At 42.3% G+C, this 12,166-nt stretch overlaps 1 protein-coding gene and 1 long non-coding RNA gene across 13 annotated transcripts in view; one reads left to right on the plus strand and one right to left on the minus strand.

The window, feature by feature from the left end:
- LOC311445380 overlaps positions 1-10,375 on the plus strand; it is a 46,667-nt gene extending 36,292 nt beyond the window's left edge. Inside the window, exon 3 of the long non-coding RNA XR_014698368.1 lies at positions 9,265-10,375. This is a non-coding gene — a long non-coding RNA (uncharacterized lncRNA). The remainder of the gene's footprint in view (positions 1-9,264) is intronic.
- Positions 1-11,963, minus strand: part of LOC311445338 (uncharacterized protein) — an 80,479-nt gene extending 68,516 nt beyond the window's left edge. For 8 of the 12 annotated variants that reach the window (XR_014698348.1, XR_014698349.1, XR_014698350.1 and 5 more), the window contains exons 1-5: positions 11,773-11,963; positions 10,369-10,955; positions 7,011-7,085; positions 4,359-4,429; positions 1,516-1,940 (exon numbers count right to left, since the gene is read on the minus strand). Coding sequence is in view for 3 of the 12 variants with exons in the window: in XM_084537345.1 (XP_084393471.1) it covers positions 1,516-1,612 (97 nt within the window). In the remaining 9 variants the exon portion in view is untranslated. Of the gene's footprint in view, positions 1-1,515; positions 1,941-4,358; positions 4,430-7,010; positions 7,086-10,368; positions 10,956-11,772 lie in introns of those variants that run through there. The other 4 variants (XM_084537345.1, XM_084537344.1, XR_014698354.1 and 1 more) reach the window with 3 other exon arrangements.
- Between the last annotated feature and the right edge of the window lie 203 nt (positions 11,964-12,166).

Raw genomic sequence — 12,166 nt, forward strand, 5'->3', positions numbered from 1 at the left:
CTGGAAATTTAAAATTTGCCATCCTGTAAAGAAAATGGTGAATTGTGTTTTGAGTTTGCTTCAGGATGGTGTAAGTTATGAGTTTGAACAATAAATTGTCTTCTGCTTAGCACCAGCCATGTTTTAGCACATATAACCCATTCTCCTCTGTTCCTAGTTGCTACTGTCATCTCAAATATTATATATACGCATCCATTTACACAGGTAATTCACAACTAGTCACTAACTCTTCTTTAAAGCCCGTATAATCCCCTCTAATAGGAAAAAAAAATAGCAGAGAAAAACATTTACTGGAAGTTTTAAACTAAATAGACATGTAACCTAAACTTATCATATATTCAGTGCAACGAGAATTACCAGGAGCTATGTGTTTAAGTTCTGCTTTCAGGCATATTTTTGCCATCCATTTTTCTATTTGGTTGGTTGTTTTTGTTTTGTTTTTGCTAATCGTGCTCTCTAGTCTGCTTCTGATCTGAGTTTATGATTTCTTCTTTGGTCTTGCTCTCTCTTCAAATTCCATTCATTTCATGCTGCTCTTGTGCCAAGCGAAAAATAAGAAATCCTGCCCTCCTTAATGTTTACTCCCCTATCATTGGATCTTTGCTCCATAGTGAAGAACCTCTAATTGTCCTTACATACAACTCCTCTAGATCTTTACGCCTCAGCTACACTTCACAAATTCTATTTTTTAAATATCAAGCCCCCCATTCAAAAAAAGAAATAAATTGTATTTGAACACCAGACGGGAAACACACCAAAAAAGGGCATGGAGTTTATGCCACTCGTGTTCCACAGGCAAACCACCTACATGTAGTTTTTGCTCATTAGGATATAAAAATAGAAGTTGTAGCAATGACTGTACCCATAGCTACAGGAAAAGAACTTCCTCCTCAATCCAAGCATATTTATAGTTATTTTGGGTGAATCCACTGACATACGATATGGGTGATTATTATTGATTAAGCACAATGTACTTAGTTACAATAAAATATGTAGCTCCTGCCTAAGAAGACTATAGTTAATCAGCATGCACGATCGCATTGCCCTTCAAAATGCCAGATCAGTTTAGTTTAATTTAACCAAGTTCCATTGACACGAGTATAAGTGTGTATTTATTAACATTTCAACGTTCAACTCAGCAAGACAATTATGTTAGTAAATCTGTTTGTAATATCTACACAAATACTGGTGGTATAAACAGTTTTTATAGATCTATAAATTTCAAGAAGTTTATGGGTGAAAATACAGAGCAAGTCAGCAACACGCTATTCTGAAAACAACGAAAACAAACAAATTAAAACTCCCTACCTAGCAGCAGTACAGAAGGACTCCAGGTTCACACGGTGAATTACACAAGAATAATGAAATCCCTAATGGATATATTCCATGTATTTTCCAAAAAGAACTGAAGTCACGCATAAGTCAAACCTCTCGGTTAACCTTTTTATCATTATTAGTTTGTCAACATCAGTAAAAACTAGCTATTGAAAAATTCAATCATTTCAGTGTACTTACAGCTGAATTTTCTCATCATGTGACCAACTATCCACAAAGCCTCAGTGCCATTAAGAAGTTTTGAGGAATATATTATTTGGTACTGCCAAAAAAACATAATTAAAAGAATGCATGTAAATGATATTTATTTTCTAATTAGGAACGTTTTTATGATTATTTCATGTCTAAAGTACATTTGGGGGAAAAGCAGGACTTACATTATCCCAAAAGGCAGGTTCCAGCACAAGCAATGATACAGTGACAGAATTCACAGTAAGAAGTCACAGTAGGGTCCTGATCTTGCAACTCAACTTTCACAAACAGAACCCTGCACTATTGCAGAATCTCCTTAATTTCAATTAGGGCCCTACCCACACATAATCAGTTACAGAGTCCACCTATGTGGGAGTAACAACAGCCAGAACGGGACCCGTTCCTCCACACACCTGCGAAAATATTGGGAGAAAAAAAATAAATTAGTAACATGCAGCAAAGCTTCTGATAGCCTGTTTTACTACAGCATTTAGCACATAATAAAGGAGTTCCATACATATTTAAGTTGCGTGTTATTTATAGGAATCTTTAGTTCCCTTTTTACAGAATGTTGACTTAAAATTGCTTATGGGTTTTACATGTAGTGATAGCACATCATGGGAACTTCAAATGATATACATTTGAAATATAAATGTAGATATATTTGTAATTATTACTCTGCAAGACCTTGTTATCCTAGTTCCTTTGGTCTACAGTGACAGTTGTTTGATAATGCTTAAGCCTGCTTAAAATCTGTCTCACAACATACATGTTGAGGAGACAGCACAGGCCTGTGAATTTATTGGTCTTCATGATCATGAACATATCTGGCCACATATAGCAGCACACGAGACTAAGGTCTTTGAAAATACATGAGAAATAGCAGTTACTTTTAGACTAAAAGTGAGCTTTTTCAAACAAAAAATCCTTTTGAAAAACAACAATAATTATTTCCTAAATTTAAGCTCTTACTGAACATCATTTAAAACACAGGAAGAACAAATGTAACGTTAAATATATACCACATCTTCACTGTTCACACAAAACTTAACATTTATTATTTGACCTTGCTGTTCTCATTAAACACACATCTATGTTGATCTTTCAAAGGAAGTTACAACACTTTTCTGTATTATAAACCATTTACAAACAGGTCAGCTATGGGTTCTATGAAATAATATTTAACTGGTGGTACTACATAAGAGTACTGGTAATAAAGGACCAAAGAACAACCACTAGATCTTAGAATCAAGGAGGAGACATTTCTTCATGCCTTTAATATAGATACAGTTAGGGAAAGAACAATACTTTTAAAAAATAAGTAAATAAAAACACAAAACTAGGACCAAATGAAAGGGTTTGAGAATCTAACAGAGGAACCAGAAGTTCCATACAGATGGAGTGCAGTCATTTTTTCTTTCCTTCCTTTTTTGTCTTTGAACAACCAGTTGTTCTCTTACTGGCTGTGATTTTGTCAAACAACTAACTTGTAAATAAACAGAAAATGGTGAGGAGTATCACTGCCAGGCTGATGGTTTTCAACTGGGCAGGAGGACAATTGAGCTGTACATTTCAGATGTTACAACACATTTCAAGGCAGCTGTCTTACAAATTAGTGAATTTGAAGTGTGTCTTTTTTCCTCACGTTACTGCTTTTAAAATATACATTTTATACTTTGAGAAATTCAACTGTGTCTAAAGATGGGTGCTCCAACCCTGTTTAAGAAGTGTTGTATTGTATCTTGGCCCTGATCTAATGTTGCACAGAAGATTTAGAAGTATCAGACACCAGTCAAGTTAGTGCCGCCCACCTAAGCCTGCGAAGTGAGCGAAGCAGCACCTCTGGCAGGTGTCACCTGCCAATTTCTCACTGACTGAGAAGAGGGCACAGACCAAATCTCTCAGGACAATCAGTTCTGTAGGTGCCATGACCATGAAGCTTGGAAAAGTAATGAAGTCTAGTCACTTCGACGGGCCTGCACATGTCCCCAGCACACTTGTGCAGCAATCCCAAGCTGACACTACCCTGGTTGGTTTCCCACTCCCTTCTAAATAGTTGCCCTAAATTCCTTCGCAAAACACCAAGTTCCCGCTACTGAGAGCAACCCACATTGTGGCTGGGTTTAAGAAACACACGCCCCGACTGTCAGACCAAATAATAAAGGAAGTAATAAGTGGCAATAAGCGGCAAGTTCCAGGCCAGGCTGGATGGGGCTTTGGACAACCTGGTCGAGTGGGAGGTGTCCCTGCCCATGGCAGAGGGGCTGGAATGAGGTGATCTTTAAGGTCCCTTCCAAGCCAAACCGTTCTGTGATTCTACAAAGTTAACAAGTTGAACAGAACAGAAAATTTCTAAGTCCAAGCTGCAGCTTTTTCTATCCTGGGGGCACAAATTTGAGTCCTTTCTCTAATCCCATCTGCTAAGAACTGTAACTTAAACTGCAGAAACTTGACTTTGTAACCTCTATCTCTGGATCAAATGCAGCTGAAATTAAGCGCTGGATTCAAAAATTATGAGGAGCAAACACAATCCTATATAGCTTGTTTTGTTCAGAAACTGGGCATGTAAACACTGTAGCATAATCATTGTGAAAATAACTAATGAATTTTATGTCCTTACTGTTTTCATTCAGGAGTCACACCACAAACTCAGCTATAACTGAACCCAGATTTTTACACGATGATAGTATAAACGAATCCAGAGAATGTAGAGACTGTTTCAATAAAACCGGCTTTGTTTTGCCACTGTACGCAGGACCCTAAGTATATGTCACTTCATAAAGGTGAAAATTTAACAGGAATAAAATTTTATACATATTTTTTGAACTCACCAAGACTCCAGTGGACTGCCCTTCATGTAGACCCCTGCTTCTCTTCCAGTTTCTTTCTGTATCTCCCAAGGCTTAAGAAAAGTTCAGGGATACATAGCTCAGTAACTGAATGGTGACATTAAGTTTAAAGAATCAATGAATCTATTCAGTGTACCTTGACTTTTTTTTTTTTTTAATATATATAGAATAAGCATAAAGGTTATTTAAAGAATCACCCTAACATCCCGATGCCACTACCTGGATTTAGATCCTAATTATCCAAATTTAGAGAATTATTTTTAATAATAAGCGGGTCCCAGTTCCCTTCTCTAAAAATGGCATCCACTGTGTTCCTCATAGCCTTTCTATTGCCCTAGCACTGAATTTTGACTCGTGTGCTTCTCAGCAAAAAGCCATAGTTGAAATCAGAGGGTTTTATTTGCTGATGGATTCCAGGAACTGATGAAAGAAGGAAAGAAACTGAAAGAGTGTAATGACCTCTCTAAAACTCCAATAAAAGGAAGAGAGACAAAGAATAATCAGTGCAGAAAAGTTAACAGAAAACTGGACATTAGAGGAAAGGTTAGAAGGAGACAACGTGAATAGAAATAGCAAGGGAAATGAACGTAATTTAACAAAAAAGGGTGGAATAAAAGAAACAAAATTATCATCTTAGCAGAGCAATGAGAATGGGGTTTTCAAAACCACGTGACTTCTATTGAAGGCAGAGAATTACATCAACTCTAAATATGCTTTAAGAAAATCTTCAATAGACTTAACTTTAACCGTTTAACTTTAAGCATATGGAGGATCTAAACTCTGCTCAGCTAAACAACTAAAGAAGTGCTTAAACTAAAAAAGATATATATGAATAAATCATCTTGTAATCATTCCCTACGTCTGTAGTATCAAGCATGCATTCAGATCTGAGCCCCAACTCCTTACCCTGCTTGCATGCTGACTCACACTTTGGCGCTCGCCTGGCTCCAGCCTATTGGTTATCAGATAGGCAAAACTCAAGTACAAGACGCAAGGGACTAATGTGGATTCTCTCACCAGCTACACTCATGCGAGTATCGTGACTGAAGTACGAGATTAATTGTTTCATGAGGCAGAGTGTAAATAATTAAGTGCTTAAGGTTAATTTGAGAAGCAGGCCTCAAAAAGAAAACTAAAGGGAAAGTAGCTGAGGAAGAAAAAAGCAGCAGACTGTTGAATCTGTATTAAAAATAAATGACCTCTGGGTTATATCTCAATGCACTCTGCCTGAAAACTACTGCTTCTTTTTGGCTGAAGTATTAAATCTTATTTTTAATACATGAGATGGTAAATAACTCTGGCAAAGGTTAAATTCGGTCAGCAGTTGATGACAGTACTAAAGTAATCCTTAACACAGGGTGTCGTTCAGCTACAGGCACACAGGGCTCACCATCTATCTCTTCTGCCTACTAAACACACTTGCACTTCCAAACCCACTTTGGTGAAATACTGGGAGAGGATTAAGACCCAGTACTCCAATCTCTATGGTAACGACCGTAAATGTAGGAGGAAATGTGGAAATCATAAGCCGCTACTAGAGTTCTGTCCCTTTTACTCCTTACTCTACAACACAGTTACTAAAGGAAAACAGAAATCGAGCCACTCGGTTCAACACAGTGAGCCAACAAAGTTCTGGGACATCTCTCAGCATCCTGTGAACTTCTGGTCATTGTGATCCATCTGCTAAGCTACGGATCGATCTGTACAGCGTTACTTTAAGCTGTCATCTCTCTGACTGACCATGAAGCCAGCACCAACACTCAGCAAATATACTCTCACATCCGCTCCTGCCACTAATACTCCATCCTCCACCTACAGCTGTAAAAAAGGGAACTCCCTGTTTGTAAAATACATGTTTAATAAATCCATACATCTAAGAATCACGACTTAATGTAGGTAGGGAGCTAGAGTAAGATTACAGACCTGACTAAGGCAGTGAGTTGGAGACAGAATTAGTTCCTCGACAGATTCATCCCCCTTTTCATAAAATGGTTAAGTAATGTTTTGCTCTTTTTATGAGAATCGCAAGCGTTACTAAAATTTTATAAATGTTTTGAAGCTCAGATTTCAAAATTTCCTAGAAATTAGGAAGCTAGGGAAGCAAATGAACAACTTACATCAAGCCATCTTAAAAGAAGTGAACTGAACAGCATAAAAGCAAACAAATTAGTGCTAGCTAAAGCATTTCCAGATCCCTCACTCCTGTATTAATTTCAATAGCACTTCATTTAAATGCAGGCATACATATCCATGAAGTTTAAGCATCAATCTTTCCAACAATTCCACTTTATCTGAGTTTTACCCCACCATCTAGTGCTGCTGATAAAAATACTCATGTGGACAGAGTTCAGCACGTGCACAGAACTAAGGCTAAAGCAAGTAATAAAGAAATTAGCTAATAAATTCTTAAATTTTGAAAAGGCAAGGACAGGCAATAAGATAATAAAGCTTGAGAAAGTAACAACTGATGTACTGGGGGGAAGATGAGAAATTAAATTATGGTCCCAGCAATTACCCTACAAAAATATCTAACTTTAATGCCAGTTAAATAACAGAATTGATGCTAGGGAGAAGAAAACAATAGAGCATCCCCTCAATAACTTCATAGTCACGATAACCACACTATTTTCTCACCATTTGATGAGTCCTCTTCAGTTCGAGGCTGAAGGTTGTGGGTGCTGCAGAGAAGATCACTTTGCAACTGCTCCGCTGTAATTAATCCATAAAGAATGGGCTTCAGTTTTTTTCACAGGTTACAACCCAGCACTCTTCCCAACCATGCAAATCCATTGCAAATGTACAATATTTAGAAGTTACAGTTAGGCAAAACATTTTAGCAAAACTTCGCCACAGAAACCAAGTTTAATAACAAATCTTTCTTAAATCCTCAGGGGCGTGTTCATCATCATGAGTTAGGCCTAGAGCTGTGTCAGAGTCAGTATCAGGTCTGAATGAAAATATGGTAAATCCAACTTTTTGGCTGTACCGTTAGTCTTATGTTATGCTGAGCATTTCAGACACTGAAAAAAAAATAGATTGAAAGTTGGCTATTGAAAAATCAGGTAGTCTACAGTAAAAAATAATAGTAATTTTTTAAAAAACCTAGGGTTTCCTTTTTCATCTATATATTTGTAGGAAAATCAATAAAGCAGATGCATGTCCTAATCCAGCACATACTTTTTGCAGTCCATACTGCCAAGAGAAGTATCCCTAGATCAGGTCTGAATTGGTGAGTTTAGAATTTTTTTCACTGCCACGGCAGCCTAGCACCCATGCGATCATAAATGGTGCACACTTTGGTCCTTGCTAAATTGCAACCTCCATCATTGCTCGCAGACTGCAATGGCAAAAGTAATGAATTCCAAATCCTGTGTTTGTCAGGGCAAATCGGAGGCCGAATGGCTACAGGAGGAAGCAGAAAACTCATAAATGAAAGAGGATGTTCAACTACAGTCACTAGATTATTAAACTGAAACCTTAAACTTCAACTGCTGTCAAATTTTCAGAAGAGGTCTGAAGGGAGGCCTAGCTGAATCCCTACCAGGGATCTAGCAAAGAAGCCTGGATAAGCACCAAGAGCAAGGCAGGGCTTAAATTAGAGAAACAAATATAAAAAAATGTTGGAATTCCCACTGGCTGCATGCACATATGCCATCCCAAGCCCAAAATAAGCCGTAGATGTGCAATTCTTGAGAACATTGTTATAATTGCTACGTGTGGGTGTATCTTGGCGCCCTCCTTTTGGTCCTGCTCACGTAGGAACTGGACCAGGGGGAGCAACAGGCGAGCACCCAGGCAGACCAAAGCACCTAGCTAAAAAGTTGCCCGGTAATGACCCAACGCCAGTTTTCATTACAACAAATTCCTCTAATCCTCGCGGTTGTAAAATAAATCTTAAAAACACACAGCGAGGTAATTTGTAAAGTAATGCGTGCCTGAGTCAGAAGACAGCCTCCAGCTTTCTAATCACCCCCGGCTAGCTGGGAGCTTCTGTGCCGTTTGGGCAGATGCGTATCTCACTTGGGTTTTGCCACCTCCCAACTGGACCTAGGCAATTGGGTTTACCCAAACACCAAGTCGGCTGCAGAGAGGAAACTCCCAAGCACAGGAAGCCGGAGGGGATGTCATCTCAGCAGTGGAGGTTATTACAAGTCCTTCTCTTCCACTCAATACTCATTTGCTTTAGAATTTTAAATTACAGATTCAGGGTCCCCAGATCCTCCAGGGCCTAAATCCAGGGCTCCCAAATGAATGCCAAGGCCTCTAGACCGCATCCAGTTGTCAACAGTTCCTCTCCTGACACAAGACAACTTGCACAACTAGGGGAGAAAAGCTAACATTTTGAGAGACAGAACATTCTCGGGGGCTGGTGCAAGTGTAGGGAATGAGTACGCCTGGGAGCTAAGGGCCATCAGAACCCCCACCACATTTTGGCTTGAAGAACAAAACACATTACTCTGACCTTGCCTCACTAACATAAATGCACAACACGTATACGGAAAAAAAAGGCAGATGAAATAAACTCAAAACATTCAGCTGCACATGCTCCTTCCCCTGGCAACAAGAGCCCAGATAATATGACAAATGCTGCTAACGTCACATGTTACAGTAGTGGGAGCTTCTCCGAGAATATAATGACGCTCTCTGAGGACAGGCATCTCTCACAGGGGCCTGGCACCACTACAAGGTGTGCAGGTAGTGCTGTGACGAGGACTGTGGAAGGAAAGGAGTCCAGGAGAGAGGCTGCAGCTTTACCTCGTATCCGCTACCATGATCAGACTTCCACCCTTCTGATGAGCCCAAGTTATCTGGAATGGAAATCTGACCTAAAGAATTGACATCATTTTGGTGAGGCTCAAAATCCCTTTCCTCTCCCTTCTGTCCTCAGCTGTGTTCCTGCTGTGACTTTTTGGCTTCGCTAGTCACTGAGGAAACACACTGCTGATCCTCTCCCAGATGCTACAGCCAGAGAATGCAATACCCACCTCGTACTGCATGGATTATTAGACTAGAGCGACTGCCTTTCTTACTCCTCCTGATACTCAGTTAAATACTTCACTGTCCCGACCCCCAAATTATTATAATTGTGCAGGATTTAACTCACGTCCCAGAGATACAAATGGAAGATGTAAATCGAGCCCGTTGCATTCGGTTTATGTTTTGTGCAGTCCTAAGTAATACTGAGAATAAGGATTGTGTAATACAACTATCAGCTTAAGTCTGAAACACAAGAGCACAAGAAGGAACAGAGCCACTCGGTGTGCTTACACATAACGAAATGCTTCTCAGCCTGTACCGGATCGGGGCCTGTGCGCGTTACGTGTGGAATCCGAGAGCGAGGATTAGATATTAGGGGATGTAAAAATCTCACTTTCATTAAAAATCGGAAGGAGACCTCAGAAAAGCCATCCGAAAGGACAATAGTGTGATTCATTTAAGAGAATACCCTGTCCCGTTAAACAGAATGACACACTATCTGCTGTATCTTATTTCTATATTATGGTTGGAAAAAAATGGGTGAAAAATAATAGCCAGAATTACTTTAGGGCAGAACTATACATAATCTAAGTACAGAGGAGTGGTTGTAAGCAACATCATAATTTTATATTTTTCTTTATTGCTTTCATTGCTATTTCTACTACAAAATTCTAATTTCACAGGCACATAACCTCCAGAAAAAAAAAGAAAAAAAATTGAAAAAAATATGAGACATTTGCTATCATTGTCTTCCGTCCAAAAGCACACTTTCTGAAAATTTCACTCACAATAATTTTAATAAAATAAGAGTGAAAATGTAAAAATACTGCAAACCGCTTATATTTTCTCCCTTTCAAAGAAAAAGGTTTTATGAATTTCGAGTTTTGCATCTGGCTAATTTTCCCTGAGAACTCACTTAAAAAAAATAGGAATTAGTTTCTTGAATGATCCCAGGCTTGAAAAGCAAGGAAAATATCCGACATAAATGCATAATACTCGCTGTGTGATTACTTACACGTTGTTTTGCACTGCTTTTTCACTAAGGAGCTCCAGAATTACGTGTTTTTGTGTTTTGTTTTTTGTTTTTTTTTCTGACTAGCAGCACAGTTTTCGTAGCCATGATGGTCTAAGCTCTGTGAGCCCAAAAGCTTGCTGTTCTCTCCAACTGTGTCAGTTGGTTAAAAAAAAAAAAAAAAAAAAAAAAAAGAGGGGGAAGAGAGAGAGAGAGAGAGAGAGAGAGAGAGAGATTGGCTCTCCCTACGGAATCTGCTGATATTTTCGTGGATTATTTTGGTGGATGCAGCTCTGGAAGCGGGCGGTGGGCTCCCGGGGAAGCTCGGGCCTGCTGACACTCGGCTGCGAGGAGTCCAGCTGGGCTGTGCAGGACCAGGATCTGTGAGGGGAAGCTTTGCAGAGCCGGTGGGGAGGGAAGGCAGCAGCTCCTCAGCTCCTCAGCTCGCGTCAGGCACTTTCGAAAATCCTCCCCGAGCCGCGGCGGCAGCGGCAACAACAACAGCGTGCGGGTCCGGGCTGTGTCTGCGTCTTATGAGGGGGGGGGGAAGCTCTGCTTTTTTATTATTTTTCCACCCTTTTCCAGCGAGCCTGCGAGGGAAGAGAAAAAAAAAATAAACCAAAACACAACCCCAAACGGCGTTAGGAGCAGCGAGGAGCCGCTCGCCGCGATGCGCTCGGGCTCGCTGCGGCCTGAGGGGAGCTATAAGGGGGGGGGGGGGGGGGGGAGGCTCCTTCCTCAGCTCCTCAGCCCCAAGTCAAGTGCAAGAAGGGGGCTGAGCGCTGCCCGGGGCCGCTGTCGCCGTGAGGGGCAGGGGGCTGAGGCGGCTGCCGAGCAGCAGGTACCTCCCGCCGCCCCGAAAATGAAAGTTTGCCGCTCGTCCTCCCGGCGCTGCCAAACGGCCGGCGGCTGGGAGGTGGTGTGGAAGGAGGGAGGGAGGGAGGGAGGGAGGGAAGGGGGGGGGGAGAAGTGCCGCTCCGTTGTGTTTCCCCGGTGTAAATGCGCGTTTTTGGGGTGTTTCCCCTGGGTTTTGGGGGCGCCCGGCGCGCTGCGGCTGCGGGGAGCCCGCCCGCCCTCAGCTGGGATGGGCTGAGGGGGCGGTGAGGGGCTGAGGGGGTGATGAGGAGCTGAGGTGGTTGAGGGGAGCTGAGGGGAGGTTTGGGGTTTTATTTTGGGGTGGTTTGTTGGGTTTTAGTGTTTTTTTTTTTCCCCCCGTGGGGGTGGGACGCGGGATCGAACCCGCGCCGCGCGGGCGCTCGGAGCCCTGAGGGGAGCCCTGAGGGGGGGGGGGGGGCGCGGGGCTCCCCCTGAGGAGCCGGGACTGGGGCAGGGCGGGGGGGAGGGGGGCTCCCTATTCCCTCCCCTCATCTCCCCCCAAAAAGCGCTGCCCCCCCACCCCCCTTTTACCTTGACAAGCCGGCGGGCCGCTCCGTCTCCCCGTGCCGTCCGCCCGTCTGTCCGCCCCGTCCCTCACCCACCTCGGGTGACATTTCCCTCCTCCTCCTCCTCCTCCCCCCTTATCCCCCCCCCCCCCATAACCAACCACCATATCAGCGGCGGTTGGGTCGGGAGCGCGCGCGGGCGGGGAGGGAGGGAGGGAGAGAGTCAGAGAGGGCGGGCGGGCTGCGAGCGGGGCGGGGGGGGGAGCATAAAAAAAAAAAAAAAAAAAAGCAAAAAAAAAAAAAAAAAAGAAGAAGAAGAAGGAGGAGGAGGAGGAAAAGGGGGGGGGAAGGGCGGCACTGACAGCGAGCGCCGTGTCCGCGGCGCTGCCTCACCCCCCCCCCCCCCATCACCACCGCTC

This window comes from Aythya ferina, assembly GCF_964211825.1.
Source record: "Aythya ferina genome assembly, chromosome: 1".
Classification (NCBI taxonomy): domain Eukaryota; kingdom Metazoa; phylum Chordata; class Aves; order Anseriformes; family Anatidae; genus Aythya; species Aythya ferina.